At 42.3% G+C, this 23482-nt stretch overlaps 1 protein-coding gene across 2 annotated transcripts in view; it reads left to right on the forward strand.

Moving 5' to 3' along the window:
• The window catches only part of arhgap35a (Rho GTPase activating protein 35a), a 202649-nt gene that overhangs the window by 77980 nt on the left and 101187 nt on the right, over positions 1 to 23482 (forward strand). For both annotated transcript variants that reach the window (XM_072269855.1, XM_072269854.1), the window contains one exon: positions 5792 to 9683. In XM_072269855.1, coding sequence (XP_072125956.1) covers positions 5973 to 9683 — 3711 coding nt within the window. In that variant the 5' untranslated portion in view covers positions 5792 to 5972. The remainder of the gene's footprint in view (positions 1 to 5791; positions 9684 to 23482) is intronic.

Raw genomic sequence — 23482 nt, forward strand, 5'->3', positions numbered from 1 at the left:
AACCCATGAACACTACCTCACTACTTTTTTATTTCTATTTTTGTACTACTTATTTAACTGTTTAATATACTGTGCATATACTTTAATTCAGTTTTTTCCTAAATTTACCATGTATTGCTTTATACTGCTGCCACAAAGTTAACCAATTTTGCAACATATGCTAGTGATATTAAACCTGATTCTGATATCACCTCCTCCCCCTGATTTTTACCACGCAGCTCCACTTCTGGGCTAGTTAAAACGACACATGTCTGGAATGTGGGAGGAAATGGAAACAGCACTTTGAGGAAACACTTGGCAGAGCTCGTACATTACACACTAAGCATTTGTGACTGGGATTCAACTTGGGCCACTGGATCTCCTAGTTGTGCTGTTATGGATAAGACTGCCTCAGTACAAGATGGAACTGGAGCTCTCAGATGGTGGGATTTGGAGTTGTAAAAGGAATGAATGAAAGGAGACAGAGGTTTGGGGAACTGGAATTTGCTAAAGGTTGCAGAGGGCAGTGGAGGGGATTTGCAGATATCAGGAGGAGGAGGATGGATAGGATAGAAAATGGGCATGATCCCACTTTGGAAGTACTGTTCTTAAGGCAGGAATAGTGTGTAACAGTAGGCACACGTGGATCAGAGAAGGCTGGGGTTAGATAGATAGATATACTTCATTAATCCCGAGGGAAATTTGGTTTCGTTACAGCCGCACCAACCAAGAATAGAGCGTGAATATAGCAATACAAAAACCCCCAACAATCAAACAACAAAATGCAAACTATGCCAGATAGAAAATAAGTCCAGGACCAGTCTATTAGCTCAGGGTGTCTGACCCTTCATGGGAGGAGCTGCACGTTCGATAGCCACAGGCAGGAACGACCTCCCGTGCTGCCAAGTGTTGTATCACGGTGGAATGTGGCCTTAGTCCAACAGTAAAAAGTTCAATATCCAGTCTGCAAACATGTTCCTCGATCGTAATATGCCCCGGATTGCACCATCCGTTGTTAACCAGATCAGTAAGCACCCAACTCCTTCACGCTTACTGCTCTCAGTGCACTCCCGGTCAGCCGGAACGGTATTACCCACCGAACTCCTCTTCTCCATAAGTTTCTTTTGTCTCGACCCGGTCCTCTTTCCTCGACTTTGTGATCCCCCTCTGCCTACTCTGCGTGTTTTCCTCCGGATTTCGGCAGTAGTGTCTGCCGCTCTGCTCGCTAAACCAGCTGGCATTAGCTGGTTTCTGGAATACACAATGCGACCTTGCTTCTGTCCCGCGTGTCAGGATGTAACCATTTCCAGCGCTAAGAAATACCCAAATAAAATTCTCTCCACCAGCATTTTAGAGAGGGTGCAGCTTCGACGTGTTACCGTGAGAGAAAAAAAATACAAAAAATAACGTAAATTAAAAAGTAAGAAGAAGAAAGTAAGAATAGATCGGAACGGCTGTACCAGGCTGCATGCATGACCAGCGCATGCGCACTAGGGATAATCTTGCAATGGAAGCTGTTACAAGTCTTTGGAATTCTCTGTTCCAGAGTAAGTTCCAAAATTTCCCAAATCTGATTGCTTTCCTGTGATGTTGAGGTATGCACAAGCTAATTGCTGTGGTTTAATTGCTGCGTCTGTTGTGAAGGAGAGTCTGTCCTGGATGCGACAGCAAAGATTCAAGGATTGATACTGGCCACTCGTGTATTGTCTTGTTTTGAGGTAACAACAGCTGAAGACTGGATGACATTACTGAGGATTTTTCTCGTGGTGATTGCAGCTCGGTGAATGATGTGCTAGGTTTGGTAAAGCGTAATGGCAGAGCAACCAGCATTATTAATACTTAATGTTGTGTTGCACCCATGTTTACAGGGCTGTGTAAATCAGCAAAAAAGGAGTATTGCTGTTTCCCTGTAGATTTCTAGGATCACTGAACATGCCCAACTCCTTCTTTCCTTTTTATTCTTTTCAAATCTTATTATTATTATCCAAAATTAACAAGAACACATCAAAGTAAGCAAACTTACAATGTCTCAAAAAAAAACATTATTTTAAAGATTGAAAAAATTTGGTGATTTTTTTCAAAAAAGAGGGGGGAAACCCTACTAAGCAAGAAAAAGTGAGGGGGAAAAACCCCATTAGGTGTTCAACCCCAGAGCCATGCGTCATACAAAAAGCGTCTAAAGATAAACATCAAATCACCAGCAAGAAAAAAAAATTACCAAAAGTTTACAATTAGATCTTGGAGGAAATCATCAATTAACTCAAATGATAATAACGAGTAAATTAACCCCATCTTTTCTCAAAATTAAACATAGGTTCAAAGGTTCGACTTCTAAATTTTCTCCAAACTAAGACATAGCATTCCTTGACAGAACCATTGTGACAAAGTGGGAGCCGATGTATCCTTCCACATCAACAAAATGGCCGTCCTAGCTATCAATGTAACAAATGCAATAACATGTTGGTCAGACAAAGAGATACCACGGATATTTTGAGGAATTATTCCAGAAAGCACAGTTAATTTGTTAGGTTGTAAATTAATTTTAAGCGCTTTAGAAATTGTCGAGAAAACTGATTTCCCGAACTGTTCCAATATAGAACAAGACCAAAACATGTGTGTCAGTGTAGCTGTCTCAGTTTTACATCTATCACAATGACTGTCAATGTTGGGGAATATTTTAGACAATCTCTCCTTTGTCAAATGGTAACGATGTACAATTTTAAATGGAATCAATGAATGACTAGTACAGATCGAAGAAGAGTTAACCAGCTTCAGAATCCGCGTCCAATCCTCCGTCAAATTAAGTTACTTTTCCCAATCTTGTCCAACTCCTTAGAGTTGTCAGGTTAACAGATTAAATTAATGAAGGCTGTTAGAAGGAAAACTAAAGGGACAGGTTAGAGCTGTTACGTGTGGCAGGATCTGAAATCTAAAAGAGAATGTGGTTATGCCCAGTAGATCAGCCAGTGTCTAAATAAATAGGCATCAGTTAGTCTCATGAGACCATGGATTTGCACCTTGGAAGGTTTTCAGGGTGCAGGCCTGGGCAAGGTTGTATGGAAGACCAGCAGTTGCCCATGCTACAAGTCTCCCCTCTCCATGACACCAATGTTGTCCAAGGGAAGGGCATTAGGACCCATACAGCTTGGCACCGGTGTCGTTGCAGAGCAATGTGTGGTTAAGTGCCTTGCTCAAGGACACAACACGCTGCCTCAGGCACGGCTCAAACTAGTAACCTTCAAATCACTAGACGAATGCCTTAACCACTTGGCCATGTGCCAACACCAGCCAGTGTTTAACTATCTCTAATAAGAACAAAAGCAAAGCACATTATGTGAAATTGTTGAATGTGATATGGTAACAAATATGGTAACGTGTTCAGGTGGAGGACAAAATGCTACTTCTCAAGCTTACATTGGCCCTTGTTGAAACAGTGCAGAAGACCCAAGCACCTCCACACCGTTGGTCAGAAAAAGCGGGATCTCCCAGTTCTGCTTTGTATTCCAATTTCAACATGCCAGTCCATGGCCTCCTAATATCACGATGAGGCCGTGCTCAGATTGGAGGAGCAACGCCTTATATTCCGACTGGGTATCCGCCAATCTGATGGCGTGAACTTTGATTTCTTGAACTTTTTATAATTGCTCGCCCTCACCACCATTCCCCATTCCTGTTTTCCCCCTCACCCTATCTCTTTATCCACCCATCACCTCCCCTTGGTGCTTATCCTCCTTCCCTTTCTTCCCTAGTTGTCTTCCCTCTTCTATCAGTTTCCCACTTCTCCAGCCTTTTATCTCTTTCACTATTTGACTTCCCAGCTCTTTACTTCACTCCCTCCCCCTCTCCTGGTTTCACCTATCACCTGCCACCCTGTACTACTGCTTCCCCTCCCTCCACCTTCTTACTCTGACTTCTCCGCTTTCTTTCCAGTCCTGATGAAGGAACTTGGCCCAAGGCATCGACTGTTTACTCTCTTCCATAAGATGCTGCATGGCTTGCTGAATTAGAACATAGAACGTAGAAAATCTACAGCACGTTACAGGCCCTTGGGCCCACAATGTTGTGCTAACCGTGTAACCTACTCTAGAAACTGTCTCGAATTTCCCTACTGCATAGCCCTCTGTCTTTAAGCTCCGTGTACCTATCTAAGAGTCTCTTAAAAGACCCTATTGTATCCGCCTCTACCACCTTCACTGGCAGTGCATTCCATACATTCACCACTCTTTGCGTGGAAAAACTTATCCCCTTTGTACCTACTTCCAAGCACCTTAAAACTACGCCCCCTCGTGTTAGCCATTTCAGCCCCGGGAAAAAGCAAGTTCCTCCAACATTTTGGATCTGTTGTCACAAAATGTGTCTGTAACTCCACACCCTTCAGATTACCAGGAGACCTACAGCTGTACTGTAATGGGAGTAGGTGCAAATACTGTCAGGATGATGAGATAACTGTGATGGCAAAGAAATAGGATATGCAGATCCCAAGTTACATCAGTGTCATGGGATTATCAAGTTGGGAATGGGGGGCAGAAGAGGGGAGCATCAGCTGGAAGGCCAATCACTCCTGGGGTATGAACCTCTTAAAGCAGTCACCCAATCAGCTTTTGGTTTCTCCAGTATGGAGGCCACACATGTTGAGCACCAAATGGAATGCATATTGGAAGCTATGCAAGCAACACATGCAAATTACCTTAAGGCAGGAGTTCCCAACCTGTGGTCTGCAGGCCCCTCTGTAGGATCCTTGATACTCTGATACTTGGGGGTTCTTCTGGGAGTCAAAAATGGCAAGTCTTAATTCCAACATTTCATTTTATTTTCGAGTACTATCATATAGGTACTAAGCAAACTAATGAAAAACTGAGAAACTATGCTTAGAGGGGAATTGATGCTAAATGGTGTAAGATGGCACTTCTGAAAAATCTCAGTTTTATAGATAAGAAAGAAAATTGCTTGGATAAGAATGAATTAGTTAATGGGCTACATAATTTTAAAAATTACATAAATTTTTAAAAATACATCACGTGGATAATGTGCCAGTGAGTATGAGAAACATGAGTTTGTTAAAATGTACAAATGCTATAAAATGTATTACTAAAACAGTTTCTAACATCTTGGTTAATGGTGGGGTCCATGGTATAAAAATGGCTGCCTTAAGGAATGCTTTTTATACCTGTGTTGGGGCAAAATGATTGGCCTTGCCTTATCAAGTGTTCCCTTGGGCTTGCCCTTTCTCCCACATAAAACTAACTTGTTTTCTCGCTTTCCCAGTTCAAATGGAGCGTCCTTGACTTGAAGCATTTACTCAGTCTGTCCAGCATTTACCATTTTTGTTGCTTTTGTACCAGATATCATGGTTGGCATGTTATGGGTTGTGGGCTGAAGGGCTTGTTCCTGTGCTGAACTGTTCTCTTGGTAAAATTAGGTTGAGTACAATAGTTGATTTTCAAAATTATCCTTTAATCCTTTGTAATAATTCATCGGCTTTAATTGTGACACGTAGCGTCATGGTTGGCACACTACTTCATGGTGCAAGTTGCAAAATCAATCATTGGGCGTCAGAAGCGTGGTGACACCTGCGGGCTATGTTGGTCACTGATTGTAAATGATGCATTGCACTGTATGTTTCGATGTACGTATGATAAATAAGCTACTCTTTATGTCTTTAAGTCGCTGCTGCTAAAAGTACAAGTTTGAAAAGGCACCATTGTTATGTATCTTTTACAAAATTTAGTCAGATGCAAAACTTATCTATCTCCATTGCATTTCATTTCCTATCCTAATGAATGTTCCTTTTGTCTTGTTTTTCTTTCACAAGGTATTATTAGGACCACATCGTAATACTGGGGACCACAGAAACATGGGGTTTGAAGCTGGTGTTGCGAAAGGTGCCTGTCTGTAACTCCGCACCCTTCAGCTTGCCAGAAGACCTCTAGTGGTACTGTACTTGAGAGTAGGTACAACTACTAACATGCTGTTGACTGTATCAGGATGATTGGATGCTTATGATGGCAAAAAAACAGGATGCTCGGATCCCAAGTTACAACATCAGTGTGGTGGGATTGTCTGGGACGGAGAAGGAGAAAGGCCAGTGTGGTGTTGGCAAGTCTTGCTTCTGCAATCGATTTGTACGCCCTAAAGCTGATCATTTTCATCTTGACCACACGTCGGTCCTCAGCACCAGTGACTTTGGGGGCCGAGTTGTTAACAATGACCATTTTTTGTACTGGGGTGAGGTAGCTAGAGCGGTGGAGGAAGGAGTGGAATGTCGAATTCACGTGGTGGAACAGACAGAGTTCATCGATGATCAGACTTTTCAGCCTCACCGGAGCACTGCTCTGCAACCTTACATTAAACGTGCAGCAGCAACCAAATTGGCATCTGCTGAAAAGTTGATGTATATTTGCACTGATCAGTTGGGTCTGGAACAAGACTTTGAACAGAAGCAGATGCCAGAAGGGAAGCTCTTAATTGATGGCTTCCTCCTCTGCATAGATGTCAGCCGGGGTATGAACAGGAATTTTGAGGACCAGCTTAGATTTATCACGAACTTGTATAACCAAATAATAAAAACAAAGAAACCTATCGTGGTGGTGCTGACAAAATGCGACGAAGGGGTGGAGCGATACATCCGTGAAGCTCACTCCTTTGCCATGACTAAAAAGAACCTCCAGGTGGTGGAGACGTCAGCACGATCAAATGTCAATGTGGAATTGGCCTTCAGTACTTTGGTGCAGTTGATAGACAAAAGCCGGTCAAGGCCTAAAATAATTCCATACTATGAAGCATTAAAACAACAAAGTCAACTAATAGCTAATGCAAAAGACAAATATGACTTCATCATTAGCCAGTGTGTCATCCATTATAATGAAAGTTGGACAAATGCCACTAGGAAAATGCATATGAAATCTGAATTCCTGGACTATGTGCATCTCGAAGGAACCCCAAAGGCCAAAAAACTGTTCTTGCAGCACATTTTAATGCTCAAAGAGAGGCACATTGATCACTTAAAGAACAAGTACCTCAATAAACTTGTGCTAGCGCTTGATGCCCTTTTCCCCGATCTGAATGAGATTGAGAACTTGAACTGGACCATGGCACAGCAGAGGTTAAAGACCAAGCAGGACTTTGCAGCCTGGTTTGTTGTGCTGAGTGAAACACCCTGGGATAAAACTGATCATATTGATAAAATGGATGACACCCGGATTCCATTTGACTTGCTGGCCGGGAAATGTGCTGAAGATCAATTCAGAAAGCATTTAGAAAAACTGAAGAATGAAAGAAAAAGAGATGAAATGAGGAGGGCCTTTAAGGAAAATCTGTCATCGTCGCCCTTCATAACTCCTGGAAAACCATGGGAAGAGGCTAGAAGTTTTGTTATGAATGAGGAATTCTATCAGTGGCTCCAAGAGCAGGAATACCAAGATATTTACAGTAGACATCAACGCGAGATTATAGATAAAGCCAAGGATCAATTTCAAGAACTGCTTTTAGAATATTCAGAGTTATTTTATGAATTGGAGTTGGATGCCAAACCTAGCAAGGAGAAAATGGGTCTCATCCAGGATGTTTTAGGAGATGAGCAACGATTTAAGGCACTTCAGAAACTGCAAGCTGAACGAGATGCTCTTGTGTTAAAACATATTCATTTTGTATATCATCCAACCAAGGAGACATGTCCAAACAGTCAGAACTGTATTGATAGCAAAGTTGAGCAGTTGTTGGCTGCAAAATTTTATCGATCTTCAGATCGAAACCATCTGAACTCTCATTCGGACTCTAATGCCGACAAGCTCAACCTTGTACTACTTGGCAAGGATGGACTTGCACATGAACTGGCTAATGAAATTCGAGTGCTGTGTACGGATGATAAGTACGTTCTTGAGGGGAAAATGTATGAGCTGTCATTGCGACCAATAGAAGGTAATGTGAAACATCGGGTTAATTCCTTTCAGACACCAACCTTTCAGCCTCACGGTTGCCTTTGCCTGTACAACTCCAAAGAATCTCTGTATTACATAAAAGAGAGCTTAGAGAAACTGAAAGGATCAACTTTGGATCGAAAGGACAATCATTTAGCGCAGCTGCCTCTAACACTAGTTCTGGCTTACAAAAGGGAGAGTGGTGGAGAAACACTACAGACGTTGAGGAACCATGGCCAACAACTTGCCAACAAACTGCAATGCCTTTTTGTTGATGTAACTTCTCACAGTGTGGGTTCTGGACGAAATTTCAGTGAACTACAAATCAATCAGGCCCTAAAAGGCTTGTTAGACACTATGAAACGTAATTTGAATCTCGTAAGCTCTTCCCCAAGCATTAAAGACTTAACTGATGCAGATCTCCGAATAGTCATGTGTTTGATGTGTGGTGACCTTTTTGGTGTGGATGAAGTTCTCTTGTCCATTATTCAACCTCATTTTTGTAGTTCATCGCAACCTGGGAACAGTAATTCAGTCATGCTTGAATTACCAATTGGAACAGCACGTAAGCGTGTCGAGCTATCTATTCTCTCCTATCATTCCTCTTTCAACATAAGAAAAAACCAATTAGTCCATGGGTACATTATTTTTTACTTAGCAAGACGCAAAGCTTCCTTGGCCATGCTCAGAGCTTTTTTGTCAGACGTGCAGGATATTATTCCTATTCAGTTAGTAGCAGTCACTGACGGGGCTGAAGGATTGGAGAGCGATGTGTCGCGGGACCAGGTTGAAGAAGGCCAAGAAATTGCTCAAGAGATCTGTGGAAAATTCGCCAAAATAACTGGTGGGTATTCCTTTCAGCACAATGTGGAGATCTTTGCCCCATTTTTCAGAGATGCAGCTGAAAAGAAAACCATTGTTGAAGCTTCACATATGTATGATAACGCGGCCGAGGCATGCAGTAATACGGAAGAAGTGTTTGGCTTTTCTCCAAGGCCCAGCTCACCCCTCAACAATTCAAATTGCTTTGATTATGATGAGGATATTGAAGGTCCACCACCTTATGCTGCACGGGATGAAACTTCTGGGACTCTGGTGATCAAAGAGCAGTCCAAGCTCTCTATGGACCTTGAGGGGAATGAAAACTACTTGCTGAGCAGCACTCTTAGTTCTTTTGAGAGGCTAAGTAACAAAGTACCTCCTCCAGTAAAACCAAAGCCGATGGTACATTTTGACAAACTGGTGAAGAAAATGGATCCCACTGAGGGGAAAGAACCAGGAAGCAAAGAAATGCAGAGAAAGTCTTCAACTGTAAGCTGGGCGCCTTCTGACGATGGGTCCTTCACCTCGGATTATGCAGAGCCAATAGACACGTTGGTAAGACCGAGAGGGGATGAAGAGAATATATACTCGGTACCGCATGACAGTACCCAGGGCAAAATTATAACCATCAGGAATTCTATTTCTGCCAAGTCGCAGTCGAATGGAAGCGGCAATGGATCAGATAGTGAGATGGATATTAGCTCCCTGGACCGTCAGAGGAAACTTTCATCTGTCAGCAAACCATCGTTGTACAGAGATCGGTCCAAGAAATTAGGCAAGTTTGCAAGTTATCGCACAAGCTTCAGTGTTGGGAGCGATGATGAACTGGGGTCCTTGTCACAGAAGAAAGCGGAAGCTGATTCATCATTGACCAAGGGAGAAAATTCAGCCAGTACTTACGAAACAGATGGAGATGAGTCAAAGCGAGGGAAGCTCCTTCGTAGCTTGAGAAGGCCAGCGTCAAAGGTAAGATGCGTTCCTTTCTCAGAATTCTTTCCAAAAAGTTTGAGCAAAAGTACACAGACTTATCCTTAAGGCAGCGGTTCCCAACCTTTTTTAATGCATGTACTCCTACCATTAACTGAGGGGTCTGTGGGTCCCAGTTTGGAACCTCTGTTTTAAGGTAAGGGGTACTGGATAATGGTAAGGTATCATGTCTTGCTCTATTAATAATTAGAAGATTATCTCCAGGTTGGATGAGATCTGCCCAAGGTTACTATCTGGAATAAAGGGTAAGCAGGGGTTCTAATGGAGATTTTTGTTAGCCGTAGATGAGGTGCCAGAGGATTGGAAGTTAGCTGATCTTCCTTTATCAGAGAAGGCTGGCGAGTGTTTGGTATTTGTGGAGAAATAACTGAGGAAAAGTCAATAGGAGGTGGGATATATGTATGTTTGGAAAGGCAGAGACCATAGTTAGCTTGGCTTTGTGGGGAAAATCCAGCGCCTGTAGTATGAATATTTTGAGGAGATGAATAAAAAGGTTAATGACGACAGATGTTTGATGTTGTCATTGTGGACACAAGGTGCTTGATGATATCCTGTATGGTAGACTGATCTACAAGGTTAAGACCATAAGATATAGGAGCAGGAGTACCCGGTTCAACCCATCGAGTCAGTTCTGCTATTTCATTATGGCTGATTTATTATCCCTCGCAAAACCATTCTCCTGCCTTTTCCTATCACCCTCCACCTTAAATACACCCAAAAACTTAGTCTGTACAGCCAACTATGGCAAAGAATTGCACAGATTCACCACCCTCTGGCTAAAGAAATTTTTCTTCACCTCTGTTCCAAATGTATGTCCCTGAATTCTGAGACTGTCTGCTCTCGTCCTAGACTTCCCGATAATTCTTCCTCATCCACTCTACCCAGACTTTTCAATATTCAATGGGGTACGATGAGCTAGTGATGGAAGGATGCTTTTCCTATTGGAAATCTGTGGTCAATGGTGGATTTTAGCCATTGGTACCATGGTCTTTGTAACTTATAATTACTAAATTTGCGGATTATAGGAATAGTTAAGTGTTGTGGACAGCAGTGAATCTGTACATTATAGATCAGATCGAATTTTTTCCTGATAAATGCAGGATGAATCAAACTGGGAAGTTTTGATTAGGCTAGCACATATTAACCCATGAGGCTTTAAGGAATGCTATCGAATAGAGTAGGGTTTCTCAGTCGGGGTTCCACAGAACCCTAGATTCTGTAAGAGTTTGTGATTTAAAAAAAACACGTTATTTTTTGAACTTCGTACAATGTGCAATGCCCATTAGCAATTTCATTAGAGGCCTCTCAGCCCCGTATGGTAATGCACAGTAGCACCATGTTTATTTGGTTGAGTCGGTTTCAATTTTTGACATGAGATGGTGGAGGCCATTGACAATCAGTGAACACTGTATTGCACAGAGGGAATGAATATTTAGCCAACCTTTGGTGGGGAGTGGAGAGAGAAACACCAGGTAATTAAGCTTAGCTTAACTTTCTTGAAAGATGGATAGTAGGTTGATTGGTGAGTGTTGTATTGCACGGAGGGGAGGACAGTAGGCTGATAATTGGTGAGGGCTGTATTGCATGGAGGGGAAGATGATAGGCTGATGAATGTGAAGTGTGTTTTCAGAGCATTGAATGGACTCCTCCAACTTGGGCTATGACGTCAGCCTCTCCCTCCCAAATGACCCCCCCCCCCCACCCACTTCCCCTTGCGCGTCTCCAACTGACTTATGGGAGGGAACAAACTCTGCTAGTGTGGTAGAATATTAAATCTACCGAACTTACCTTTCGAAAAATTAAATCCCATTTTGGCTTAAGCCAGTTATTTAACAGAGTATGTTTGTCTTATGAGTTTTTAAAATTTATGAAAGGGAAGGAAAAATTAATTTCAAGAAAGTTAAGCTAAGTTTAACTACCTGTTTCTCCTCTCCCCCCCCCCCCCAAAGAAAGTTGGGCTAAAAATTCATTCTCTACTTAAAAGGATTGACAATTATTTTACCCATTGACTTTATGGGCAGGTAGGCTGATTTCTTTTTGCTGGAATGGAGGAGGCTTGAACGGGTGTTCTAAAGTGCTATATAAAATATCAAGGCACATAGGGTCTCACTGTCTGTTACGCTGCTGACGTTTGGGGCAACAATGAAGGTCCTCCATCTCCATACAGTTGTACACAGATATAAAAAGATTCTTCATCGCTGTTTCAGTTTACCATTAAGGGTTGTTATCCCTAAGCCGAACCCCAGATCTGGGGGACCGGTGGACTGCTCTTAGTCTGACCTCTACCCTTTGACCTGTTTGGCATGGGTGACCCTACCAAGCGCCAAAGCATAAAGCCTTGACTTCAGCCAGCATAGCTGTCCGGGTCATTGAGGCACGCAAACCTTCAATCCTACGACAAGGTTGTGGTCCTCTTGGAGGATAGATAGGGTGTAGATGGTCAGAATTGTTCCCATGATTAGGGCTATCAAAAATGAGGGCATATAATTAAGGTTTGAGGAGGGTTTTTAAAAGTAGATTTTATTATAACAGTTAATACCTTGTATGCGCTTTCAGAGGAAGTGCTGGAGTCAGGTGAAATTACTAAGCTTAAGAGATATTTAGACAAGTGTTTAAGACAGGAAAGCAACATAAGTTATTATTCAAATTCAGGCAACTGGAGTTAGTGTAGAAGAGTAAAGACTAGCATAGAACTGGTAGGCTGAAGGCCTTGTCTGTATTTCTAATTCAATAACTTTTCTTTACACTAAGAAAAATATATTATGTGATTAGTGGCTTTGTGGTTATTGTCTTCAAGTTCTGTCACTGTCATGCTTACCGCATTAAATTTTGTCTTTTAATTGCCACTTGGTACTCTGAATCAGACTTGAAGTGACTGTCATGTTTCACACATTTACATTCTAAACCTGTTTTGATTATACCTGTGGGTTTTGAGATGCAAATTTCACTGTTGGCAGGAATAATTTAAAGTGATTAATTGAGTATTACTCAAGAAAAAATGCTGGGGAAAAAAGCAAACTGATCAGTTTATGCAGTGTATTAGTGTATAAAACTAACCTCAAAGACAACTGGCATGAATTAGCAGTATTATAACAGTTCATAATGACAATATCAAGATAACTGTGGATCTGCAGCCCAAGGAAGGAAGATCATAACTACTGAGTTCGATCAAGTTCTTTCTATTTTCAATGCTGCCATAAGCTTGGTATTGCAAATAATTAAAAAATAAATATTTAGTTAATTAATCATTTACAAAATTAACTAAAATGACAGTAATTTAAAAAATTAGAAATGTAGCTTGTTGCTACCCAACTTTTCCATCAAATAAATGGGATTATGGGCGCTTCAGCATTCCAGCTGGTGGAGAATCTGCAAGCAGATTCCCAGATTGCATTCCATTGCAAGACCACGAATTTCAATGACCAGAGTCAGAATCAGGTTTATCATTATTGATGTCTGTCGTGAAGTTTGTTGTTTTGCATCAATTCTATTGTATTTCTTTGTTCTACTGTGAATGACAGCAAGAAAACCTATCTCAGGGCAGTATATATTGACATGTATTTTGATGGTAAATTTACTTTGAACTTTGAGAAATCTGATGGTGGAGAGAATGAAGCTGATCCTAAAACATTGTGCGTGGCTTCAGGCTTCTGTACCACCTCCCCAATGGTACTAATGAGATGAGGACATGTCCCAGATGGTGAAGTCCTTAGTGATGGGTACTGCCGTCTTGAGCTACCTCATCTTGAAGGTGTCCTCAATGACGGGAAGGCTGGAGCTTTTTCTGATCCTGTGCATTAGTGGCTCCATAGAAAATGGTGATATAACCAGCTAGTGGTAGAATGCAACCAGGTAATTCCTGGATTTGACCAGTGGGCTCAGGATACTTGGCTTTAGTCCTGGTCTGAAACTTGCTGGCACGAGTGAAAATACTCATAAATTTGTAAAAAAACTGATGTTTCTGGAAAAACTTCGACCAAAAGATCATTGTGGCCAATCAGAAGATAATGTACTGTTCCTCAAGCAAACTTTGTGCTCTGTGTACTTTCAAAGTAGTTTTAAAGAAGTAGATTGCTCTATAGGGATTTGACAGAAGATGTGGCCGTCATCAGTGGAGTGAATAGAATGGGCATACTTGAGGCCATATTTGAAGTTCAGTGACTCCATTTAATATCAGAGAATGTCTATAGTATGCAACCTGAAATTCTTGATCTTCGCAGATGTCCACGAAACAGAAGAAAAACCCCAAAGAATGAATGAGAGAAAAGCAGTAAAACCCTGAAACTGCCCCCTCTCCCCTCTCATGCACAAGCAGCAGCAAAGCATCAACCCTTCCTCCACCTGCCTCAGCAAAAGCATCACCCCCCCCCCCCCCCCAGCCCTTTTTAGTTTCCATACCACACAGGGATAGGAATCTTACAAAATGGTGAGGCCTGCATGAGCTTGGAAGTTGGGAGCAGCAAGGGCTATGTCTTGATGGAGATTCTCCTGCTCATGGGAACATCTTGCCCTGTAGTCTATCATGCCAACTAGGGCTTCAGTGAGATTACCCTTTGTTAATTACCGTAGCTGGTTGTGACAAGGCAACTCTCTTGTCCCTAGCGAATCCTTTGGAATTCCTCTTTCAGATGCCTTTCTTACATACAGGGACCTAGCTTGTGCACGGTACTTCAGCAGTGCTCTATTTGTGTAACAGTATTTGAATCTCCAACCAACCCGTGGATAAGGGCAAATATGCATCACTTGCTGCATCTGCTTGCTAATTTTTTTTGTGACCTGTGCACAAGCCCTTTTTATTGTGTGGTCTTCTACAAGCATCTTCTCTAGTTGAAATAACGGTCTGCCTTTAGGATTCCTCCCACTTTCAAGATTCAAGATTGTTTGTCATTCATCGGTATACAAATGTAAAGGAGAATGAAATCCGGATCTGATGCAGCCTAAAATAATCACAATAAGCAGAGAGAACACAATAATATAAACAGAAAAATATATATACTTAAGATGAGCATTATGTTCAATCATCAGTCTATATATGTAAGTGACACTCGGTATAGGGTGATTCTGACAGGAAGTGATGAAGTGGGGAGTGTTGTGTGATGGGTAAATGGGTGGAGGTGTTCATTAGCCTGATGGCTTGAGGGAAGTTGCTGATTTTTAAGTCTGGTGGTCCTGGTATGGATGCTTCATAGTCTCTTCCTTTATGGGAGTGGGACAATCATGAACAAGCTAGGTGGGATCCCTCATGATATTGCAGCCCTTCCTCTGGTACCTTTCAGTATATATCACCTTGACGGTGGGGAGGATGGTGGCAATGATGCATTGGCAGGTTAATTACCCGTTGTAGAGCCCTCCTGTCCGCAGCAGTATAGTTTCCATCCCATACAGGGATGCAGCTTGTTAGGATGCTCTCTCTGTTGTGCATCTGTAGAAAGTTGTAATAATCTTCAGCCTCTTCAAAAAGTATAGGCATTGGTGAGATTTCTTGACTGTGGTGGTTGTGTTCTAGAACCATGAGAGGCCGTGCACGATTTGTGCTCCTGGGAGTTTGAAACTGCTTGTCGTTTCCACTGCTGTGCTGCTGGTGTAAAGAGGGGGTGTGAGTGGTGTGAGTTCTCCTGAAGCCGATAATCATCTTCTTCATCTTGTTGACATTGAGGAAGAGGTTATTTGCCTGGCACCAGGCCTCAAGCTCTTCAACCTGCTCTCTGTGAGCTGTCTCATCATTGTTGGCATGCCATGCTATATCAGTGTAATGCGCCGTATCTATTTATATATTTACTTATTGAGATACAGCGTGGCCCTTCGAGTTGAGCCTTGCCACCCAACAATCTCCTGATTTAATCCTAGCCTAATCACTGGACAATTTACAATGAGCAATTAACCTTCCAACTGGGACATCTTTGGACTGTGAGAGGAAACCCGCGCAGCCATGGGGAGAACATGCAAACTCTTTCCAGGCAGCGGCGAGAATTGAACCCCTGGTCGCTGGTACTGTAAAGTGTTGTGCGAACCACTACGCTACTGTGATGTCCATAAGCTTCATCTGCTAGAGCTTACCCACTCATTCAAGCTATCTATGTTCACTTCCAAAGTCCTGATAGCCCCTTCAAGGTCATGTTTCAAGTAGTTTCAAGTCATTGGTAAAAGTTGTAAATTAAGATAAAGATTAGCTTTATTTGTCACATCTACATCAAACCATACAGTGAACGCGTTTGTGGCAAATCAAATCATTGAGCAATGTGCTGGGCAGCCTGTGAGTGTAGCTCTGCTTCCAGCGCCAACATAGCATGCCCACAACTTACTAACCCTAGTGTTCGGACTGTGGAAGGAAACCTGTGCAGTCACAGGGTAACATACCAACTCCTTGCACGCAGCAACAGGGATTTTACAGCTGGTGCTGCAATAGCGTTATCCTAACAACTATGCTATCGTATTAATTATCAATTAAAAACTGATGGACAACAATTACTTAACTAACAACAACGTACATTCTCATAGCTTAAAAAAGCCACATTTATTCTGTTTTCTCTGCAGTAACCAAGTTTCAGTTATAAAATCCTAAGATATAGGAGTAGAACTAGACCATTTGGCCCATCAAGTCTTCTCCACCATTTCATCATGACTGATCCATTTTCCCCCTCAGCTCCAATCTCCAACCTTCTCCCTGTATCCCTTCATGCCCTGACTAATCAAGAATCTAACAACCTCTGCCTTAAATATACCTAGTGTCTTAGCTTCCATGGCTGCCTATGGCAGCGAACTTAATCCAAGTTTGCATCGTTCCCTAATATTATGTGCTCTTGTGCACCAGGCTTTTATGTGGCAAATTGTCAAGATACCTTCTGAAAATTCAAGTACTCCTCATCTGTAGGTCTCCTTCAATCAATTCTACATATTACACCATCAAAGAACTCCTAACAAATTTGTCAACATGATTTATCGTGCACAAAACTATCATGATTTGGTTTGATTACTTTTTTTCTAAATGACTAGCAGTTTTTCTTAATTTGTTGACTTCATATTGCCAGTTACGGGTATTAGAATAACAAGCCTTCCATCCTTTTAAAATAAAAATGAAGTCATATTTGTGATTCTCTAGTCCGCTGGTATCTTCCTTGAACTTAGTGAGTTTTGAAAAACTTCAACCATGGTTGCATTAACTCCATGACTGCTTTCTTTTAAAATCCTTACATGTGAGTCATTGGGACCAGACCACACTAAGTCATTCTCTTCCTTTTTATATTCAGAAATACCTTACTGTTTGCTTCTGATCTTGTCATATTTTGCCTCCATCAATTTCTTCCTCCTCAATCTCCCACTGCTGGTTTTTCTAAAATTCCCAACTTGTATTTATTTATTGAGATATAGCATGGAATAGGCCCTTCTGGTCCTTCAAGCCACGCCACCTAGCAATCCCCCGTTTTAATCTAAGCCTAAGCATGGAACATTTTGCATTGACCAATTAACCAACCAATAGGCGAACAAAAGGCATCAGATCCTGATGAAGGGTCTCAGCTAGAAATGAGAATTGGTTCTCCAGTATTTTGTGTGTTTCTCTGGGTTTCTGGTATCTGCAGATTTTTTCGTGTTTGTGAACTTACCAACCGGTGCATCTTTAGACCATAGGATGAAACCAGAGCACCCAGAGCAAACCCACGCAGCCACAGGGAGAACATACAAACTCCTTACAGACAGCAGAGGGTGTTGACCCTGGATCACCTGTACTGTAAAGTGTTGTGCTAACCACTACATTACTGTACCGCCCTAATTCTGTGTTGTCCCTTGTCACTTTATATGCTTTAGTCCTTGATTAAATATTTTCTTTGACCTCCTTTGTTAAGTTAACAAGATTTTAGCAGGCATGTTCCTCTTTCTCCAGGGATCTCTTTTTCTAATTAGGATAAATTTCTGCCAAGTGTTTTGGATTAGCTGTTTAAATATCTGCTTCAGCTTATCCTCTGAGCTAGGTCCCGGTGTGAAGTCGATTGCATAAATGGTATTGGTTATGGACCCTGGGTTTTTTGACTTCAAATTGTATCTGAAATTCTACAATATTTTGATGGTTCCTCCCTAGAGGATCTTTAACACAGCATGATTTATTAATTCTACTTTATTAGAAGACACGGCCAAAACTAAACTAAGCTGTTTCTGGGGACATTCTATAAGAAACAGTCCCTGACAAATTCCACAAGTTCTTTTCTACTGTGCCTTTGATGGTTTGATCAGTCCACTAAATATCACCCATTACGGCATTTCTCTGCTCATCTTCCTTTTGATAGTTCCCTATTTATGCTTTGTCCTATTGAGGGGCAGCACTTGAAGGAATTGTCTGTACGAGCACCTCTGCTCCCTCTGCCCAAAGCAGATCTTCCTGTTCCCGTTCCAACATGTTGGTCCACGGTCTCTTGTGCCACAGTGAGGCCACCCTCGGGTGGAGGAACCACACTAGTATTCCATCTGGGCAGCCTCCAACCTGAAAATAATTTCTTCTCATTTAAGAAAAGGAAATCCCTCCCCTTCCCCTCTCCTTCTATTCCTCACCCTGATCTTTTACCTCTTCTCACCTGCCTATCACTTCCCCTGGGTCCCCCCTCCTTCCCTTTCTCTTGTAGTCCACTCTCCTCTCCTATCAGATTCCTTCCTCTCCAGCCCTTTACCTTTCCCACCCACCTGATTTCACCCTTCACCTTCGAGCTGTGCTCCTTCCCCTCCCTCCACCTTTTTATTCTGGTGTTTTCCCCCTTCCTTTCCAGTCCTGAAGAAGAATCTCAGCCCAAAATATTGACTGTTTCCTCATTTCCATAGATGCTGGCCTGACCTGCAGAGTTCCTCCAGCATTTTGTGTGTGTGTAGCTTTGTCTATACATGGCTCCTTCCTCCCCTCCTCCCCCCCACTTCACCAGTAATTGTTGCTTCCATAGAAACTGATTGCACATTATCCATTGCATTTATTTCACTCAGCACCATGCTGATTCCTTGATGAACTAAACCACCTTCAACTCCTTCCCTCTTTTGGAATATGGCTTTCCCAGTGCTTGGTCACCTTGCAACCATATTGTGAAATGCCTTGATAATCTGCTCAAATCCTGATTAAGTTGGAAGCTCCAGCCTTGTCGGGAGCCGGAAGTGCTAACTGCAGAACCGAGATAATATTTGGTTGTATTAGCACAGCATGTGGGATCTACTGAGGGAAACAGCATTATAAGTGTTAAATAGCAGTTCCCTTTGTGAAGAGAAAGCATGCAAGTTTTTCTAACTGTTCTAAACTAAACTTTAAAAAAGTACTGTACAAATGAATAACATGAAGCAAAATAGCAAAGACATGAGTACATTCTGAATTTTACTTTTGAGGTGCACTAGCAATTTTAAATGCCACACTGTGAATTTCAGCTACTTCTAACAGCTCAATATTTTAGCCTTTTTTAAAAATCTTAGTGTATGTTCCATTTCTTTAATGTACTGTTTCTACCTTTCTTTTTTACCCAGGTTCAAATACATAAGCCTCTATCTCCAGTCAGCCCAGGTTCCCTGACCTTGCCAGTTTTACCTGTCTCCCTACCAGGAGTATGTTACTCCCGGACTTTTGATAGCATGCTGTTTAAAAGGTCTTTCCTTTTGATCAGGTTTATGCTGGGGGGGGGGGCGGGGGGTGCTACTGCACAGGACTGAAAGAAGTTGCTGAGGGTTGTAAATTTAGTCAGCTCCATTTTGGGTACTAGCCCTCAAAGTACCCAGGACATCTTTAGGGAGTGGTGTCTCAGAAGGACAGTGTCCATTATTAAGGACTTCCAGCACCCAGGGGATGCGCTTTTCTCACTGTTACCGTCAGGTAGGAGGTACAGAAGTCTGAAGGCACACACTCAGTGATTCAGGAGCAGCTTCTTCCCCTCTGCCATCCGATTCCTAAATGGACATTGAACCCATCAACACTACCTTACTTTTTAATATATATTTCTGTTTTTGCATGATTTTTAATCTATTCAATATATGTATACTGTAATTGATTTATTATTTTTCTCTTCTATATTATATATTGCATTGAATTGCTGCTGCTACTTAGTTAACAAATTTCACGACACATGCTGGTGATAATAAACCTGATTCTGATTGTAATGTATATGACTCTTTGTATGGTGCTCTCTCTGATTTCATGAAATAGCTTGCCCTCTGCATTTAATGTGAAACAGTGCAGAGCTCTGCTTATCTCTGAAACGTGTGATATGTAAACATCAGAAATGCTCTGTATGTGGAGAATATCAGGTTTATGTAATAAGTTCAGTACTGCGACATGTATGTCTAGAATTGCCCATTTGCAAAATCTTTTGAACTTGTTTGCTTCACTCTTAGATGCAGAGGTAAGTACATGAAGCTCTCAACATGATCACAGGTTTATTATTGGATCGGGGGAAGGGGGTTGGAATACAACAATCTCCTTTTAGTATTCCTGGATAATGGATAGCAGAAGTATCCAGATTCTAATCTGGAGTCCTCTGCACATTATTCACCTTCTAACGTTTCTGCTTAAGGTCATTTTTTTTTAAAGGGTGCTGCCTACCCTTGCTTTTCAAAAAAAAAATTCCATATTAATTGGTAATGCTGTTTTGACCAATGACAGATGGGCAATGCATTTATTTATTGAGAGATACCACACGGAACAGGTTCCTCTGGCTCTCCGAGCCGCACTGCCCAGCAACCCACCTATTTCCCAGGACAATTTGCAAAGGCCAATTAAGCTAGTAACTGGTACATCTTTGGACTGTGGGAGGAAACCGGAGCACCGTGAGGAAACCCACACATTCCACAGGAAAGATATACAAACTTCTTGCATGGAATGCTGAAATTGAGCTGTAGAGCCCTGACACCCTGAGCTGTGATAGTGTTGCACTAACCACTATGCTTTACTACAAACAAAATGAATTGCAACAACTAACTATAGGTAGTGTATGGTAGGTTGCAAAGAAGGCTTTTGACACATTGGCCTTCAAAATTAAAGTATTGAGCAGTAGAGATGGGGCGTTATGCTGAAGTTGTGTGAAACATTTGTGAGGCCTAATTTGGAGTATTGTGTGCCAGTTCGGTCACCTGCTTACAGGAAAGATCTAAATAAGGTTGAAAGAGTACAGACAAAATTTACAAGGATTTTGCCAGGTCTAGAGGACATGAGTTACAGGGAAAGATTGAATAGGTTAGGACTTTATTCCTTGGCATGTAGAAGACAGGAGACTTGGTAGAGATCTAGAGAATTATAGAACATAGAATAGTACAGCACAGTACAGGCCCTTCAGCCCACAATGTTGAGCCGACCCTTAAACCCTGCCGCCCATAATACGCCCCACCTTAAATTCCTCCATTTACCTGTCTAGTAGTCTCTTAAACTTCACTAGTGTATCTGCCTCCACCACTGACTCAGGCAGTGCATTCCATGCACCACCACTCTGAGTAAAAAAACCTTCCTCTAATATCCCCCTTGAACTTCCCCTTACCTTAAAGCCATGTCCTCTTGTATTGAGTAGTGGTGCCCTGGGGAAGAGGTGCGGGCTGTCCACTCTATCTATTCCTCTTAATATCTTGTGTACCTCTATCATGTCTCCTCTCATCCTCCTTTCCAAAGAGTAGCTTCCTTCCCTAGCTCCCTTAATCTCTAATCATAATGCATACTCTCTAAACCAGGCAGCATCCTGGTAAATCTCCTCTGCACCCTTTCCAATGCTTCCACATCCTTCCTATAGTGAGGCAACCGGAACTGGACACAGTACTCCAAGTGTGGCCTAACCAGAGTTTTATAGAGCTGCATCATTACCTTGGGGTGGACTCTTAAATTCTGTCCCTTGACTTATGAAAGCTAACACCCCATAAGCTTTCTTAACTACCCTATCTACCTGTGAGGCAACCTTCAGGGGTCTGTGGACATGTACCCCCAGATCCGTCTGCTCCTTCACACTACCAAGTATCCTGCCATTTACTTTGTACTCTGCCTTGGAGTTTGTCCTTCCAAAGTGTACCACTTCACACTTCTTTGGGTTGAACTCCGTCTTCCACTTCTGCATCCTATCAATGTCTCTCTGTAATCTTCGACAATCCTCTACACTATCCACAACACCACCAACCTTTGTGTCATCTGCAAACTTGCCAACCCACCCTTCTACCCCCACATCCAGGTCGTTAATAAAAATCACAAAGTAGAGGTCCCAGAGCCGATCCTTGTGGGACACCACTAGTCACAACCCTCCAATCTGAATGTACTCCCTCCACCATGACCCTCTGCTTTCCGCAGGCAAGCCAATTCTGAATCCACTTGGCCAAACTTCTCTGGATCCCATGCCTTCTGACTTTCTGAATAAACCTACTGTGTGGAACCTTGACTGTCTCTGATCAGACCATGATTCTCTAAATGCCCATAGATCCTATCTCTAAGAATCTTTTCCAACAGCTTTCCCACCACAGACGTAAGGCTCACTGGTCTATAATTATGCGGACTATCCCTACTACCTTTTTTGAACAAGGGGACAACATTTGCCTCTGTCCAATCCTCAGGTACCATTCCCGTGGACAAAGAGGACATAAAGGTTCTAGCCAGAGGCTCAGCAATCTCTTCCCTCGCCTCATGGAGCAGCCTGGGGAATATTCTGTCAGGTCCCGGGGACTTATCGGTCCTAATATATTTTAACAACTCCAACACCTCCTCTCCCTTAATATCAACATGCTCCAGAACATCAACCTCACTCATTGTCCTCACCGTCATCAAGTTCCCTCTCATTGGTGAAGTATTCATTGAGGACCTTGCTCACTTCTGCAGCCTCCAGGTGCATCTTCCCACTTTTTTCTCTAAATGGTCCTACCTTCCCTCCTGTTGTCCTTTTGTTCTTCACATAATTGAAGAATGCCTTGGGGTTTTCCTTTACCCTACTGGCCAAGGCCTTCTCATGCCTCCTTCTTGCTCTCCTCAGCCCCTTCTTAAGCTCCTTTCTTGCTTCCCTATGTTCCTCAATAGACCCATCTGATCCTTGCTTCCTAAACCTCATGTATGCTGCCTTCTTCCACCTGACTAGATTTTCCACCTTACTTGTCACCCATGGTTCCTTCACCCTACCATTCTTTATCTTCCTCACCAGGACAAATTTATCCCTAACATTCTGCAAGAGATCCCTAAACATCGACCGTATGTCCATAGTACATTTCCATTCATTGTGTAAGGGGTATAGATGAGGTAAATGCAAGTAGGCTTTTTCCATTAAGGCCAGGCAGCATCTATAGGAAGAAGTACAATCAACATTTTGGGCCGAGACTCTTCGTCACAATGAAGGATCTTGGCCCGAAACGTCGACTGTACTTCTTCCTATAGATGCTGCCTGGCCTGCTGCATTCCACCAGCATTTTGTGTGTGTTGCTTGAATTTCCAGCATCTGCAGATTTCCTCGTGTTTGCGTTTTTCCATTAAGGTTGGGTGGGACTACAACCAGCGGTCATGGTTAAGAGTGAAGGGTGAAATGTTTAAGGGGAAACATCTTCACTCAGAGGGTTGTTAGAATGTGGAACGAGCTACTAGCGTAAGTGGTGCAATTTCGATTTCAGCATTTCACAGAAGTTTGGATAGGTACATGGATAGTGGTATGGAGGGCTATAGTCCCTGTGCAGGTCCATGGGAGTAGGCAATTTGAATTGTTCTGCGTGGGCTAGATGGGCCAAAAGGCCTGTTTCTGTATTGTAGTTTTCTATGACTTTTAATTAATAAATAAGAGTATATTTTCCAACTGCACAATGAAGAATAGATGAATATA

The sequence above is a fragment of the Mobula birostris genome, chromosome 10 (assembly GCF_030028105.1).
Source record: "Mobula birostris isolate sMobBir1 chromosome 10, sMobBir1.hap1, whole genome shotgun sequence".
In the NCBI taxonomy this organism is placed as follows: domain Eukaryota; kingdom Metazoa; phylum Chordata; class Chondrichthyes; order Myliobatiformes; family Myliobatidae; genus Mobula; species Mobula birostris.